At 43.6% G+C, this 16300-nt stretch overlaps 1 protein-coding gene across 26 annotated transcripts in view; it reads right to left on the minus strand.

Moving 5' to 3' along the window:
- Positions 1-16300, minus strand: part of ANK2 (ankyrin 2) — a 274320-nt gene that overhangs the window by 65341 nt on the left and 192679 nt on the right. For all 26 annotated transcript variants that reach the window (XM_058023864.1, XM_058023868.1, XM_058023869.1 and 23 more), the window contains 11 exons: positions 15645-15842; positions 12728-12826; positions 12456-12554; positions 9925-10023; positions 9513-9710; positions 7742-7840; positions 7145-7243; positions 5619-5816; positions 4514-4612; positions 4307-4405; positions 1609-1707 (listed from right to left, as the gene is read on the minus strand). In XM_058023864.1, coding sequence (XP_057879847.1) covers positions 1609-1707; positions 4307-4405; positions 4514-4612; positions 5619-5816; positions 7145-7243; positions 7742-7840; positions 9513-9710; positions 9925-10023; positions 12456-12554; positions 12728-12826; positions 15645-15842 — 1386 coding nt within the window. The remainder of the gene's footprint in view (positions 1-1608; positions 1708-4306; positions 4406-4513; positions 4613-5618; positions 5817-7144; positions 7244-7741; positions 7841-9512; positions 9711-9924; positions 10024-12455; positions 12555-12727; positions 12827-15644; positions 15843-16300) is intronic.

Here is a 16300-nt window from a genome sequence, read left to right on the forward strand (position 1 = left end):
TCCATTTAAATACATTTATTTGCAGTTTGACTATTCATAACATGTCATTCATCAAAAGGACGTTAAAATAATTTAGCAAGAGTTTAAACCTATTTATCCCCATTTCATCTCCTGGAACACTGGCAGTCCACAGTCCCATGTCACTGAGCTTGGGGAGCGGAGGAAGGAATGTGTTCCATGGTTCTTTGTAAAGAGTTTTACACAGAATTGCTCCACGCTCTTTTGCACTGAACCAAGGGACAACAGGCTGGTCTCCTGTGGAATCATGGACTGTCACTGTACCACTCTTTGCACAGAAGTGATTGCTCTTGTGACCCACTGCACCATGTGCAGGATTTATCAGCCTGAGGGCTCTCTCTTCTTCAGCAACAACTTCAGTTATCTATAATTTAAACTATTCTGTATTAGTCCAGCTCAGCCACCCTGAAGCAACACTTAGTTTGTGGATTAGCACAAATGAACACAAAATGAACAGATTAGCATCTTCACAGCACAAATAATTTGACTGTTACTTCACTTGCACATTAGTTGCTCATCCACCACTCCCATATCTCCCTGCCATATGTCTCAGGTTGAAATTCTCTTTTATCTCAAGCCAGAGGTTGCTCTGTGTGGACAAGGACAGCTCAAGTAGCTGAGGAAGCAGCCAACTGTGCAGCAAAGACACATCCCTAAGGCTGCTTGGACATGGATTAGGCCTTGGCATGACAGCCCCAGTGTGAGGACTGAAATCAAGTCCAGAGACCCTCAGGTAAACACCCCAAGCAGTGGGACTGTTTAACTGAGCAGCCCCAGAAGTTGACTGCAGTGGTCTCTCACTTGATGATCCAGTGCACAAACTGGGATTTTGGATAACTTTCACACAAGATTACTCCACATGATTGTTCCAGAATCAAACATGGTGCCAGTGCTGATTTAAGCACACACACTAAAGGCACAGGGAAAACTGATCCACTCTAGGGAATGACAAGAGTTTTGGACACTGGGAGTGTTCTAACGATTACCCAATTAGAGGTGACTAGTAACAACATCAACATGAAATAGGACAGTTGCGTTCCTGGCTGGCTGACTGCAGAGAATGAGCTGTGCCAGAAGCTATTGACACTCTTTGAGGAGGTATTAACTTCACTGAGTTCACTGAGGTGAACTCACTAAGAACCTGAAATCAATTCAGTGGACAGAGGGACAGAAATCTGGGTCTAAATAAACAAAAAAGAAAACCAACAAAACAAAACCAAACCTCAATAAAACACCACCAGGTTCTGAACTCCCTTTGATTTTTAAGGAAAACTCCAGGAGATACCAATTTCCAGAGAGAAGTGTTGAGGCAAAGGGAAAGTGAACAAGCCTGGCACAGAAGCTATGGCCAGCCAGATCCTGCAGCTCAGCAATCTGCTTCTCTGCCTCACGTTTAGCTTAGGGCACAGCTAGGTCAGACGTGACTACCTTAAGAGGATAGGGAAGAGCAGAGGAAATTACATTTCCACATATGACGACCAGCTGTGTGAGGAATACTTTCACCAAAATAACAGCCTGCTCTCGAGCCCTAAGGAAGGCAAGAAAAGAACTGTCCAGGGAAGCAAGTTTGCAGTGGCAGGTCAGCCTTACCGTGGTGATGGCGTTGGGCTTGGCCCCGTGCTGCAGCAGAACGTTGATGATGTGAGTGTGGCCTTGCTGAGCAGCCTGGTGCAGAGGGGTGTACCCATTCTGTTATCCACGGCGGTCACAGCAAAAGCAAACAAAGAACAAGAGCCAATCATTAGCTCAGACATTTCACTTTGCTCCGTTCTGCTCCTTTTGAGATATTTCAAACATAAATTGTGACACAATTGACCCAAAAATAATAAACCTTCAGTAATAATAATTCTCCTTCTCCAGAATAATGGAAATATCAAGGAAGGTAATATTCTTTTTCAAAAATAATTTCTCTCACAATAAAGGAAATCCATGAAAAGACATTTCTACCATATTTTCTAAATCGGAGGAACGAACAATGAGGAACAACAAAGTTAAAAGGGGCAGGTTGAGGGCATAGAATCATTGCTGAGGCAGAGAACATTCCTCTTCCTCTCACATCCTAGTTTTCAACAGAGGGCCCAAGGTTTGCCTTTAAAATATCTGAGTCTATTAAAAAACATTTTAACAGCAGTGATTAAAGCCTGTTTGCTTCTTAAAAGGCTAAAAACATATACCTATTACAGATGTCAATCAAGTTTAGCTTCACTTAGCCTCCAAGAGGCTGGACCAAGATGTAATTACACTTAGGAATTTGTACCGCATGTCTGCCTTAATCAACAGGCTTAGTTCAAGATACTCATCTGCTCCAGTGGTTTGTTCTCGTGTCACACAATACAGAAACATAACCAAAGTGTGCTTAAGCTGGCTGATCTGAGATGGCATTGTGTGAGTCCAGTCAGGCAACTGATTTACAAAATTATTCGCAATTGGCTTTGAAAGCAGGCAGAGAAGGAACTGGAAGAAAACCTTGGGTTGATCACACTGTACACTTAGGTAAAGCCTGGGGCAGGCTCTGAAAACATGCTCTGAGAGTTATCTCTGCTGCAAACCAACAGATGCCAGTAATGCTTTGCACTGCTGATTAGAAGGTGATCATCCAGAACTGTTACAGTTCTTATACTGACAACGCATACAGTTCTTATATGTGTGGACTGCTAAAACTACTGCTTCCTGTAGGTTCTAGTGGAAAGCAGATTCACCACCTTTGCTTGAATAGTGTAGTCCTTCAAAAAGAGAAGCCATGTGTTCCTTGCACCAAGCATTTTGCAGGCTTTCTCTAGTGGAAGCCCAAGCTGCAACAGGCGTTATTCATTCTTTAACATGCCTATCCTGAATCCAGGATTTATTCTTTAAACTGAGTCCACAACACCAGCTGACAGATTGCCAGTATTTTTAGTGGTCCCTAGGTGTGAGATTGTGGAGAACTGCTTCCTGATACAAACTTGCTGACTAAATGAAACTATTCTAAATAAGTAAAATACCTGGGTGAATGGATTCATAATCTGTCCCAGCGGTCCTTTAAACAAAAAGAGAGACCTAATCCTAAAGACACAATTTTGTCTCTCCCTTGAGTTAGCCTCCAAATACCTCAGCTGAATGTCTTGGCAGCTACAGTTTGGATCCCACTAGTGCCTGCTTTGTTAATTCTCTCACTAGCTGTTTTTCTAGCAGTGTTGCCTGTCCTTTTGGAATCCCTGAGTTTAGCCCATTGATTTTGGGTGATCCCATGAGGGATGGGCCAGAATCTTTAATTTATTTACTTGGATTTTTCTTACCACATTGAGTTGTGACCACAGTGACAAAATAATGCTACTTTGAGAAATGAATAATCCCATAGGTCCCAGCTGGGGACAGGGGAGCTGACCAGAGGAACAAGCAAACTACAAACCAGTGGTTTGGATGGGATTTTAAAGACACTCTCAGTGGGCTGCTTCCTGTTGTTCCCAAGACATCCCCCTTGAATCCAGCAGCCAGAAATTGCCTGAAGTCAGCATTAACCAAGCTGGAGCCCTACAGTTCCTGAGTTAGCCTTTTCTTTCTGATAAGGGTGACGTGATGATTTCTGGGATGCAAAACACCGTTGCTGCCATCAGAACCTTTCTTTGTATTCTCAGCAGTTATACAGCTTTTACTACAAAATGCATCCCATTCAGCTGGTGTGCCCACCAGTTTATCCCTGGAGAAACTGTTGAAGTCAGTGGGCTTTGTTCTGACTTTGGCTTTAGGCAGTCAGGCCCATTTCAGTGTATCTGGTCAGATTTCAGCATAGCCAGATTCCCCTCAGAAAACCGCAAACTTTCCTTGAGTAAACCACATTCCCTTACCACAGCTGCTTCCTCTCCCAGAGTCATCCCACCCACACACTGAACAGCGGTAACTCTTCCCACTCTTCTCCCAGCATATTGGAGAGAACTGGCATCACCCTGAAAGTGTCTGTATTGTTACCTGCTATTTGGCAGCACAGTGGTATTACAGTGGTGTAAACCATGTGGTTTAAAATGAGATCAGGAACCAACTTTAATTTGTTAGCTTGCAAGTAATAAGAAAAAGAAAAACCAATGAAATGGATTGTCTGTGTTGTTTTAACAGAGTTATCTGGCTTTTCTTTCCTGAACACCACACCATGAGATGGAGCAGACAGAGGGCATTCCATTACAGCTACTACACGTTGATACCTCCCATGCCATGGTTTGAGCTCCCAAGGGTAAAAGCACGTATGTCATGTAGGAGTGCTGTGTTACCATGTTCAGAATAAAGAGCAAAAGCAAAGCAATGGAAAATTCTTTACCTTTGTTTTAGCATTGACATTTGCTCCGTGCTTGAGGAGAAAATTCACCATTTTGATGTTTCCATAGTGACAGGCCACAATTAAAGGTGTATAACCAAGCTACAGGAGGAGAACAAAGAAGTAAAACTGCAAGCTCAGTGGAACATTCCTTGGACAAGGGTAAGCACCCTTTGGCACACTGGAGACAGCAGCCGCTCTGTGATTTACCTTTGTCTGAGCATCCTGGTTCGCACCGTGTTTGGTGAGTATCTCGGCTACATTCACTTTATCCTCTTGAGCTGCAAGGTGTAAGGATGTCAGTCCAGCCTGGAGATGGAATATAACAGGTAAGTAAACTAACAGATAAAAGTAAGAATAAAACCCTACTTTACATAAGGAAAAATCTAGACTTCCCCACCTCTTCATCTTTAAAACATGATCAGATCCAAACTGTAGCTTTTGAGTATGGGTGGTGGTTTTAAACAAAGTAGATTCAATGTTGCTCCTGTTCCAGCTGACAAACAGCTCCAAACCAATAACATCACCATAACCATAGAGGAAAACTTTAAGGCATGAATGCTCAAGATTTGCTACAATAATGTAATTTGGGAAGCTGAGAATCACATTAATAAAAAGTGCTTCCCACTCTTCAGACAGAAAGAGGAACCTTGACAGCTGCAGGCACAAGCCAGATAAAGACACTAACTCCAGAAATAGATCCCATTCAAATGCCAGGGAAAAGGATGCAGCCTTTAACTGACAGCTCACTGTGATCACATGCAGTGCTTTCCTGTGAACAAAGCATTGAACAAATTTTGTAGAAGAAATTAAAATCTCCTTGTTTCTATTAGCAGAACATAGTTACTCCATGCAAGGAGATACCAGAGTCTTCTATTCTAACTTGAGCAGAAGCTGCAGGCTTTTCATTACCTGCATAAGTAAGATTTGCAAATATCCCTAGATAAACCAGTGACCCATGAAGATTTATAGTAATGGTTTGGGTTTTTTTTTTTTTTTTATGACCTTGTTTTCTGTACAAAAGCTGTTAGGCACAATAATTGAAAAAAATTTGGAAAGGTCTCCCATAGAATTTTTCTTAGTCTACTCCAGTAATACGATTGTTTTCTTATTTACCAGAGAAAGTAAATTTCTTCACTTACCACTGAAGGATAACAACATGCAGAAAAGAGCCTTTGCAGGTAAGAGAACTGAATTATTTCAGACCAGAGCTCTCGGGTTTCTAGTACAGGTTGTTAAACCCACCCACGGACGCAAACGTTCCATCTTACTGGATACTCCCACCCACAGTACTTTGTTTCCAATTGTGAGTTACCTTTGTTGCCACGTGGATGTTGGATCCTTTCTCCAAAAGTAAAGTCACCATGTCAGTGTGACCTTCCTGGGAGGCCAAATGAAGTGGGGTGACTCCCTGCTTGGTCAAAATGTTGGTCTCAGCCCCGTAGTTCAACAGAGTGGTAGCTATCTGCATCTGATTTTTCTTGGCAGCGATATGGAGAGGGGTGTATCCATTCTGACACCAGGCAGGAAAAAAAGGGAAAATAAAGTTACCACAACAGCCATGTAAGCCTAAGAAGTCAGGCACCATAAACCAGTATTATTTGATGCTATGCCTGTTATTAGAGATGAGAGTTCATTAAATTTTCAAGGCCAGACATGTCCCACATGGCCCTGGCTGTTGTGTTGCTTTGTCCATCTGTTATTTTCGCTGCCTAAACCAGAACAAAGCCAGCCCTCACCAGGATGGGCAGGACTGTTCCACCAATACCTTCAAATTAGTCCGAGTTCGACACCTACATTTTGTACAACCAACGTTGCAAATAATCCCTTTTGAACAGTGAGTGACATTGCCCATGATGACTGATGGGTGCACACCCTTCATCACATTATGCTTTTCTAGAGCACATGAGTAGAGATGTGTTTGCATATGAAATTTTGATACACATGTCAGTCACAGGCTGGAAACAGCAATGGGGTGGAATGGTTTTGTGATTAATTCAATCATTTAAGCATAGAAGAATGGCAATAAGACAACTTCCTAATTGCTTTATAACACATCGGGAGGGAAAAATTCCAGGTGCTAGCACACAGGTACTGTGGGGGATGCTTGCTTGGGTTGTCCTGTAGCTCTTTGGCTGTGTTTTTTTAAGTTTCCCAAACTATCCTGCTTCCCATGCACTGCCATGGAAACCACATTCCCAATACAATCCCTGAGCATTTCCCGAAAGCCTGTAGATCAGCAGCTTTGCACAGGGCAGGACACTATCTGGTGTTGCACCTATCTGGTCACCATTTTCCCCTTATAGCAGCTTTTGCTTTACACAGCAATAGCACAACACCACTCCTAACCCTGGAATGATCTGTGTGCATGGTCAGAATGCACATTTCTAAAGTTCTTGCTAATATTATGTAATAGTGAGGTGACTTCCAACTGCAACCAAAGCTCTGACAGAGCTGAGTCCCCTCAGGGCTCCCCATTGTCCCTTCAGAGCTCCCCTCACCTGCACAGTGATACCACACCACCACTCCTAACCCCGGAATAAAATGCTTAATGTCATTGCTAACATTGCACAATAGTGAAGTAACTTCCAGCTGTGACTAAAACTCTGGTGGGACTGACTCCCCTCAGCGCCAGGGCTCCCCTCACCGACGCAGCGATACCGCGACACCACTGAAATTAATTCGAAATTAACTCCCCTTGTGCTCATTCCCCGTCTGCCTGGCCAGAATATATATTTTTTACGCCGTTGCTACCGCTGCGCAGTAATAAATGGCCCGGCGGCCTCGTCGGGGCCGGCTCCCCCCGGGCTCCCCTCATGGCGGGCGGGCGGGCGGGCTCACCTTGGCGGTGGCGTGAGGCGAGGCGCCCTTCTCCAGCAGCAGCAGCGCCACCTTCTGGTTGTCGTAGTGCGCCGCCACGTGCAGCGGGGTCAGGCCGTTCTGCAAGGGCGGCGACGGCGTTAGCGCGTTACGGGACTCGGGGGCGGTGGGACGGAAGGGCTGGGGCGAGCAAGGGACAGAGGGGACGGGGGAGAGGCAGTGGGCATGGACAGCAAGGGCATGGCAAGCAGGTGACTGTTAGTGGGGAGAAGCAGCGCACCAGGCAAACCACAGTGGCAGCCGCTGGCTTTCATCACCCACACCAGGGGATGTGGGGCTTTGTCCCTATGTTTATCCATTGGGAATTTAGGTAGCTTGATGGAACCCGTGCTTCCTGAGCCAAAGACACACACCTGCCCTGAGAGCAGCCATGCACTCTCCTGCCATGGACCCAAACTCAGCGTGCTGGGTAGCAGCAGTCAGCCACCACCCAGGGGAGACACAATCCCAACAAAGCCACAGCCACCATGCAAAAGAAGCTACAGCCTTCTTAGGGTGCATATTTCACACAGTTCTTCCTTAAGGAAAGGCTTCTGACTTTTTCTTCCCCAGCAGTACCTTGCCAGCAGAATCAGGACAGGCACGGCGCTGCAGCAGGAGCTTTGCCACTTCTAGGCTCCCATATTTGGCTGCCACATGCAACGGTGTGAATCCCTTCTGAAAAATTCCAGGAGATAAAACACAGATGTTTGTGTTAAAGGTCATGCTGATATCTCGTGTCTAAGAACTATGTGTTAAGCACCTACTCTTCAACCTCAGAATTGATAACTGAACCTAGAAAGAGCAGCCTCTCTTGAAAGCACTTCGAGAAGTGCAAAATACAAGAAAATACTTTCCCTTTTATTATTCTTCCCTACTTATGTGCTCTCAGGCTGGCAGACATTTTATCTGATATAGACTGTACTAGCAACACACACTGCGTGGGGGCAATGAAGGCACTTCTTCAAATTTACACCCCAAACCAGCTGCATCTTTTTCATTCCATGATGACAGCTTTACAAGTATTTCCTGCATTAGTAGTTGCCAGTAACAATGAAACACCAATAAAATTGATTAGATAAATCTTCCAAACTCTAATTCCCTTCCTCCAGAAGGGTTGGGTGAAAAATATTTTGTACTTGCATTTGTGTATTCATACAGTCACAAAGTTCTACTGAAGCTAAAACGAGCCCTTCGCTTTGCCTGTTTTAATTAAAAATTTGGTAAGGAAAGCTCATGGATGTATGACAGTAGGTGGCAGCCTGCACCACTGCCTGACAGTAATTTTGGGAAGCTGCAATGACCTATTTGCCTGGCACATAAGTCATGTTTAATGTTTATTATCATTATCATTTAGTTCCATTAATCCCACCTCAGAGTTTATATTGGGTAATGTCAAACATTTTCAGTTCACAAATCACAAGTCTATAAAGATATTATCTAGTGGGCTCCATCTTCTCCTATTCATAATTATAGAATGTTCCTGCAATACTAATTGCCATCAAGCAATATGGGAAATTAGGAAAGTATTTAGTGTATTTTTAGCCATTCTAATTTGATTTAACAGCTGGATAAAAGGAGAACAGCAAGCCCTTCCAGTAATCCATGGATCATAATTTGAAAATTGCTGGTTTAGTCTTTTAAACCCTGGAAGACACGTCATTGTTCATAAACATGCTTTAAGCTCCAGCTCTAAAACCAAGGGTACTTTCATAAATAGCGAAAATTACGTGATTCTCACTTATCAAATGCTTTAAATTTGGAAAAGATATCTTGATACATCATTCTCTTCACAGCTATCTACTATCGTACATATTCATCTCTCTGTTAGTAATCTATTGGTACCATTTTTGGTTAAAAAACTCACTAGTGATTCTGGAGAGCAATTATTTCACAATTCCAGACAAAATGGCCTGTTGTGTCACATGACATCTCATTTTAGAACCACTGAAAATAGATCCAGCATTCGATGAGACTGGGCAGATGCTGACTTCTGTGTTTTAGGAACATTGCTTTCAGCTAGAACAGGGCAGAATTATTCTGCTATTTAAGTAAATAAGGTATTGAAGAATAAAAGGAGACCTGTTCATAAAAAAATGTATTATTGCCATTCCCGTTTCTTTTTTGGAAATTCTGCCAAAAAAAGCTGTGCCTTTAAGGGAAAGGGAGAAACAAGGACATTTTAAACCTGCCTTTGGCTTCAGTGGCAACCAAACCCAATTTTAGATTACAGCAAAGTTGAAATTTGATTAGCTTGCGATACATCACTCCAGCCTACTGGATTGTTGCCGATCAAATAAGAAGATAAAAAAAGGGCCCAAAGTGCTTCAGTTCCTCAGTTTAGCCTTACCTTGGTGGACATGGAGTGCGAGGCGCCGGCCTCAAGGAGCACGGAGGCGACGTCGAGCTGCCCCTCGCGGGCAGAGATGTGCAGCGGGGTGTAGCCGTTGGTGGTGGCGGCGTCGGGGTGCGCCATGTGCTGCAGCAGCAGCTGCACGATCTCCGTCTTGCCCAGGCGGGAGGCGATGTGCAGCGGGGTCTGTTCTTCCTACAACTCAAATCGAGTGGGTCGTTAGTGCTAGCGAGCCACCCTGAGCCCAGCATCCTCCTGGGTCCCCACGCACCTTCCTATGCATTTCTCTTGCAGAGTCATAGGAAGTGATAGCAGAAAAAATGGAGTCATGGAGGAGAAGAGGGTGGTGAATGATTCCTTCAGCCATGGTTTTAAAAGAAAAAGAAAACACTATAAGCAGAACACCTACCCTGGCTCGGGCATCCACCAGGGCCCCATTCCTCAGGAGGCAGCGAACCACTTCCACCTGCCCGGCACGTGCTGCCATGTGCAATGCAGTTTCTCCACGCTGCAGGAAAGCAAAAGCATTTCAGTGTCCTAAACTTCCATGAAGAAAGATCGTTGCCAGAGTCAGTCCCAGCCATGACAGCTGGTGCTGAGACCCATCCTTCTGCCAGCTGAGACTCCAGCTTCTGCCACAGGGCAGGGTGTAAATACATGTGGCTGTACCTGGAATGCCTTGGTTTGCCATCTGGACAATCCAAGACTCAAGCACTAAGAGACAGAATGAAAATCCTGGCTTAGGAAAAATTCTGTCAGATAGACTTGCCCTGGTCACATACGCCCCTCAGCTTTCTACATAACAGAGCATCAGCTCGTGTGCTGCACAGGAGATGAGAGTACACTGAGCTGTGTCTCTCTAGGGATTGCACAGCACAGGAGACTCAAGATGGAAGGGGATAATTTTCCAGATGGTCCCCTCCTGCACACTGTGTGGAGCTGGCAGCATTAAGAGGCCTTGCAACGGCTGAGCTCAACTCAGCCAGCACACGGAATGTGTAAAATCTGTACTCAGCAGTGTGGCTCTGTCTCCAGGCTGTGGAATTGATCTTGTTTCAAGCCTTTTGTAGCTCTCAGAATTTGAAGGATAAGAAATATTGGAAAGCATTTTCAGATCAGGAATATTCAACGCATTTACTTTTTGCATAGGTCTTCAAAAAAAACACTGAAATGAGGATTCCTTGAGGACAGCATTCCTAGTTTAATTGGGCTCTGCCCTTTGAGTGCAGTGTCCCAAAGTGGACTGAAACAGTCCCTGGGCAGCTCACCAGCATCTGGTGCATCAGGTCTTGGGACAGCTCTGCAACCTGAAGCTCTATTCATCTCACGTTATATCATGAGAACACAGCAGGACCCATCATTTCTTTGTGTTATTTGTTCATAATTCTAACACCAGAGCTGGAGAATATTCTGTTGTAAGGCCTTTCTCCCCTTGACTACCACTTAAACTGCAACTGCTAAAATGAGCACCCTAGTCAAGACTTTTTACATCAGAATGGGGAATCATGTCCTCTTGTCCTCATCTAGACGTAGGGAAAGAAGTAGCTTTATCTTGCCTGCTAATAGGGATTTTTACTTACAGCAAACCCTCTTCACTAGGAGTTGACTTATCTTGTCATTCTTAAATTAACATTGTATTACCAGCTGTGATTAGTAGGTATGCAAGAAAAAAAATCCCACAGCTCTAGCTAAAAATCTTAATAATTCCATCTATATATAAAGTTTATTACCTGAAGAATAAGCTGTTTATTATGTGTGAAAATACTCTAAAGATCAAATTTCTGCAATGACCCTTTTTGGTTGAATTAGCAAAGCAATTTAGGTTTTGGAAACAGTAATTCAACAGGGAAACTCAGCTTACCAAGTGAAAGCCAAGACACCTGTGTAGCAGAAAGTGGAAAGTGTTAAACTTTGCACACAAATGCCTGGTAACACAATATTTTTAACTGCTTCCACAAGGATTTTGTGTTGGTTTTTTTATTATCAATAAAGTTCTTACATAAGGATTGCTTCCATAACAAAGTATGGAAAGTCTATTTAAATGATTCACATTAACAATTCTGCACACTAACCATTTCACTGGGTTGCATCTAAGATTTTTCTAGCTAAGAAAAAATAATGAGTACCAAGATTACTAAATTTTTGTTGTTTTTGCTGCTGGGAACACTTACCTATAACCTTATGTACTGAAAAAAGCTGCTTCCCAAGTACAGCAAGGTCCTAAGTTGAATAACAAGGTGATCCTAAGTTGAATATTTGTTTACACTGACAAATTCAAACAGTAAAATATCTTACGAAATACATCTCAGAAAACGATAATGTTGTTTTTGTTAGTTCATTTTTTTCCCCCCTATTTTTGGTAACTAGGCTGTTGGTATACAAACACTGATTTCTATGGTAAGTCAGGTTCTGCATTTTGTGTTACTTCCCAAAGGTCACATTTTTCAGATTTAATCACCGATTCCTGGAATTTCCTGTCTTAGAAGAACATCCTGAGTTTCCCAGGTTTGTGTTTTGTTTAATCATTGGGGTTTTAAGCATTTCATACTCTTTCACTGACAGAAATGACACAATTTCATGGCAGCCAGTGAAGTCATGCAGGCAGAAATTAGAGCCATTTGGACTTGAATTTCATCCTCAGAACAGAAACACAGACTTTGTAGGATTTGGCTTATAATCCATTTTGGATGGTTTTGGTGTGCTTTGTCTGTTTCTAAGGAAAACTTTACCTACTTAAGCATTGTTGCAGATCACATGAAACCAGAGATGGCTTGTTACACATGCAGTCATCGCTTTCCCCTCTTCACTAAAAGTGCTACAATAACTTGCACTAATATTCAACAATGTACCATTAAAATGTGACCCTTGGGCTGAGCTACAGGGTAACCAGGGACTTTCTGAGGGTCCTGAGCAGAAGGTTCTAGTGAAAGCCGTACTCACAATGTTAGTGACATCAGGAGAGGCTCCGTTCTGCAGCAGGAGGAGGACTATGTTCAAGTGGCCCATAAATGCAGCCACGTGTATTGGTGTGAGGCCCGACTGCGAAACAAAGCAAGAGCAGTTTTACTCCTCTGCACGGCTCAAGGGATGGGCTTCTTCATTCAAATCAAACATGTAGGAAAGTGAGGTGGGACAGGAGAGACAGGAGGAAGAAAGCAAAAAAGGAGACACAGAGAAGGAGTGTTTCTGCAGGACATGAAACATTTTGCTACCTCTGTTATAGCCTGGATTGAAGCCCCATATTTCACCAGGAGTTCCATGACTTTGATGCGATTTTTCTTGCAGGCAATGTGCAGTGGAGTAAAACCATTCTGTGCAAAAGACAGTGGTGTTAGTCTGAAACATGCAGCTACACTTCCCACGCAGCTCCATGCTGCCACACCGGGAGCACAAGGGTTAGGCTACCACAAGTAGTTGTTCTTTAAGCACAACAGGTTATGGATAACAGACATCTTCCACTATCTGAGGCACAACAAAGCAGTGCTGCTGCTTTCTTCCCAGGCCTTGGAGAGAAAGGAACCCTCTACCTCCAGACTTCACATACAGACACATCTGTACTGCCTGCCAACTGCACGTATGTATGTGTGTGTGTGTGTGCTTCCTGGGGCTGCACACACGTCTGTGAGGAGCACTCCCAGTGCTTCCCAAGACTGCCTAACACAAGGGAAATGGAAGAAATTACAGTGAACACTTCAGAATCAGCACCTTTACAAAGCATTTCCTGTTCCTCCCTAGGAGAATCGTGGAAGGTTTGGGTTGGAAAAGTCCATCTTGTTCCACCTCCTACCATGTGCAGGGACACCTTCCACTATGCCAGGTTGCTCCAAGCCCCATCCAACCTGTCCTTGGAGATTTCTACTGATGGGGCCGCCACAGATTCGCTGAGCAACCTGTGCCAGGCCCTCCCCATCCTCAGAAGGGAGAATTTCTCCCCAATCTCTAACCCAAATCTACTCTCTTTCAGTTTGAAGCCACTTAAACTGAGAAAAAGAGAGGAACAGAGTGCTTATTACAGGTTCCCCCTTAATTTGTCATTTTACTTGAAATCTAAGGACCTGTGTGTATTTATTTTTACATTTATACCCTAAGCTATAATATCCATGTGTGTGTACGTTCTGATGTACCTTAAATAAAGAACTACTCCTTGAGCCGTGGTATCATGATAGTCTGATGACAGTTAATGCAGGTTAAGTGTGTCTCTGAAGCTGAACCAACACATTATTAACCACACGTGAACATTTTAGTGAAAAGCACAAGTAACATTTTTTAGATAATGTTGAAAAATTGGTAAATTTTCTAATGAAGAGCATCAGTATTGTCAAACAATCAACCAGTAGTAACCAGAACCTTGCAGTGAGATCTTAGTTTATGGGAAAAGATAATCATGTAACAATTGTTCTACAGGCTGCTTCTGTTAAAGGAAATGTTAATCACTAGTTCATTTGAAGGTGCTTTAAAGCATAAAGACATTAAAAAAGCTGAGAACTCACATAGTGCTTGTATCCCCAAAGCATTTTGCAAACATTAACAATTTTTTAAAGTAGCTGAAAAAGCATTCTTTATAATATTTATTCCATCGCTGAACTCTGCTGAATATGATTACTGTTTCTCTGATTTCTAAAGAAATAATCAAAACCATTTGATATTTTACCTCCCACACATCTCTCAATATATTTCACAGGGAGTTTTACTGTTTCAGAAGTTTCCATATTTTTCACTGAATTTCATTGCCTCAGTTGATTTAATTTTGCTACTTCTATTCAAGTGAGGAACAGTTTGATGGGGGAGGGGAGAAGGCAGAAAAAAAATCAATCACTAACAGAAATTATGAACTTCATTTAATATATTAAACACTATCAACAAGCCAAAGGTGACAAGTCCCTGATGGGAGAGAGAAAATGAGGGGGGTAGAGGGGAGAGAAAATGAGTTTGGTGGGAAGGGAGCAGAGGCAGCAGCCTGAGGGTGTTCTCCTTTTGTTTCAGATGTTTCACAGGGAGGGAGGCATGGAGGGAGGGGAACAGAAGATATATTTCTGGTCATGGAAAGAAAGAAAGAAGATATAGGGGGTATTTGTGAGTAGCTGGGCAAAGTGCAGGTAATCAGAAGACTGGCAAGAAAAACAAGCAAGGATAAAAACAGCGTCAACAAAGATCACCCAAGTGAGCACAGCACTGGAAAAAGCAAAGCAAAGGAAGTGTAAGAGGAGGAAGCCAAAGGAGCTATGGGATTTGTGGGTATGGAAAGGCCAAGAAAAATGAGGGGGCAGAAGAAGACGGTGTCAGTTCCAAGGAAGCAAAGGACAGGGAGAGCCTACACAGAAAAACAGTGGGTCCTAGTGTGGGCAGGAAGCTGGGGAAGGTTGAGTGCCCTGCAGTGGGGTTCTGTAGAGGCCCCCAGTGCAGCTGGCCATGGCAGAACTCTGGCCACACAGGAGAATCTCAAGTGTTCACAGACTCCTTCTCTTCCTGACAGAGTGCAATATGTTGGTACATGAACTCCCAGCCAGCTAACAGGGCCTAGTAGAGAAAATTGTAATCTTGTCTGGCTTTGGATACATTAAAGACTCCAAATGTTTCCAGAGTCAAATGTGATGTTTTCCTCACTGTTAGGGGCAATGGTTTGATCAGTGAGTAAAAGGAATCATACCTGCTGTCCTGTAAGCATAAGAACTGTTTTTTGGAAAGAAAGATGGCACCTAATAGAGGAAACTGTCATCATTTGATAAATGCAGAAATATTAGCTTTTCAATATGTTTTGCCTATGCCAATTAACTTACTAATTCAGTTGAAAGTCCAGAAATTGTGTATTCTATCACCCGGTATGGAAAACTGAGCCATCAATTCATTAAAACACCAACGTATACATCAACATCAGCGAGAACCTGCTCTGATTTTAGGGACTCTGCAGAGCTTCCATACCTGACATACCATACCATACAGCCACTTGCCAAGGGGTGTGTTCCATGACCAGGCCTAAGCACACAAGGCACAGGACTGGTAACCAGCAAGTGTGACACCCCTGTGGCTACTGCATCTACTTAAGGCTGTGGAGTTTGCTGACAGTTCTCACTCAACTTTCCTGGCAAGAGCTACCAGGCAGCTACCATGACCCATGTGGGACAGCTTTACCAGGGCACGGGCGTTGGGGTTGGCTCTCTTGTCCAGCAGGAGCTTGGTGACACGGTAGTGACCACAGTGAGCGGCCACGTGCAGAGCAGTCAGGTAGTCCAGTGTCACATCATCCACAGGAGCCTTGTGCTGCAGCAGGTGCTTGACACATTCCACATGGTCCCCCTGGGCTGCCATGTGGAGTGGAGAGAGTCCATTCTGTGACAGAACAGAACAGCAGCTTCAGTAATCCCCACTTAGACTGTGGTACATGTAAGAAGGACATTTGTTGTTGTGAGGTGCTGCTCAGTGGGCTCTGCTATTATACAAATATCTTCCCATCATTAGTTTCACCAAAGAGACAGAACTTGTTGGAAATGCATTTATTTTAGATGTATGTTTTCCAGATGTGAGGAAGAAGACACTGAAATAATTTTCCAACTCTGAAATAGTTGGAAAAAATAATTAGGAGAAACTGTCCTCATTATTCTATGTGACGGGTCAGAAAATATGTACCAGGAATCACCTCTCAGGAGTGACTGACCCAGCTTTCACATCTCTGTGTACTACAGGCTCAGCAAGCAGCACAAGGGAAGTGCTGGCAGTAGCATTCCACATCTTGTGTTTAGTCTGATACTAGAGAGACGGGCAAGCAAGTGTATGGTTTTCATGCATTT

Source organism: Melospiza georgiana, chromosome 5, assembly GCF_028018845.1.
Source record: "Melospiza georgiana isolate bMelGeo1 chromosome 5, bMelGeo1.pri, whole genome shotgun sequence".
NCBI lineage: Eukaryota > Metazoa > Chordata > Aves > Passeriformes > Passerellidae > Melospiza > Melospiza georgiana.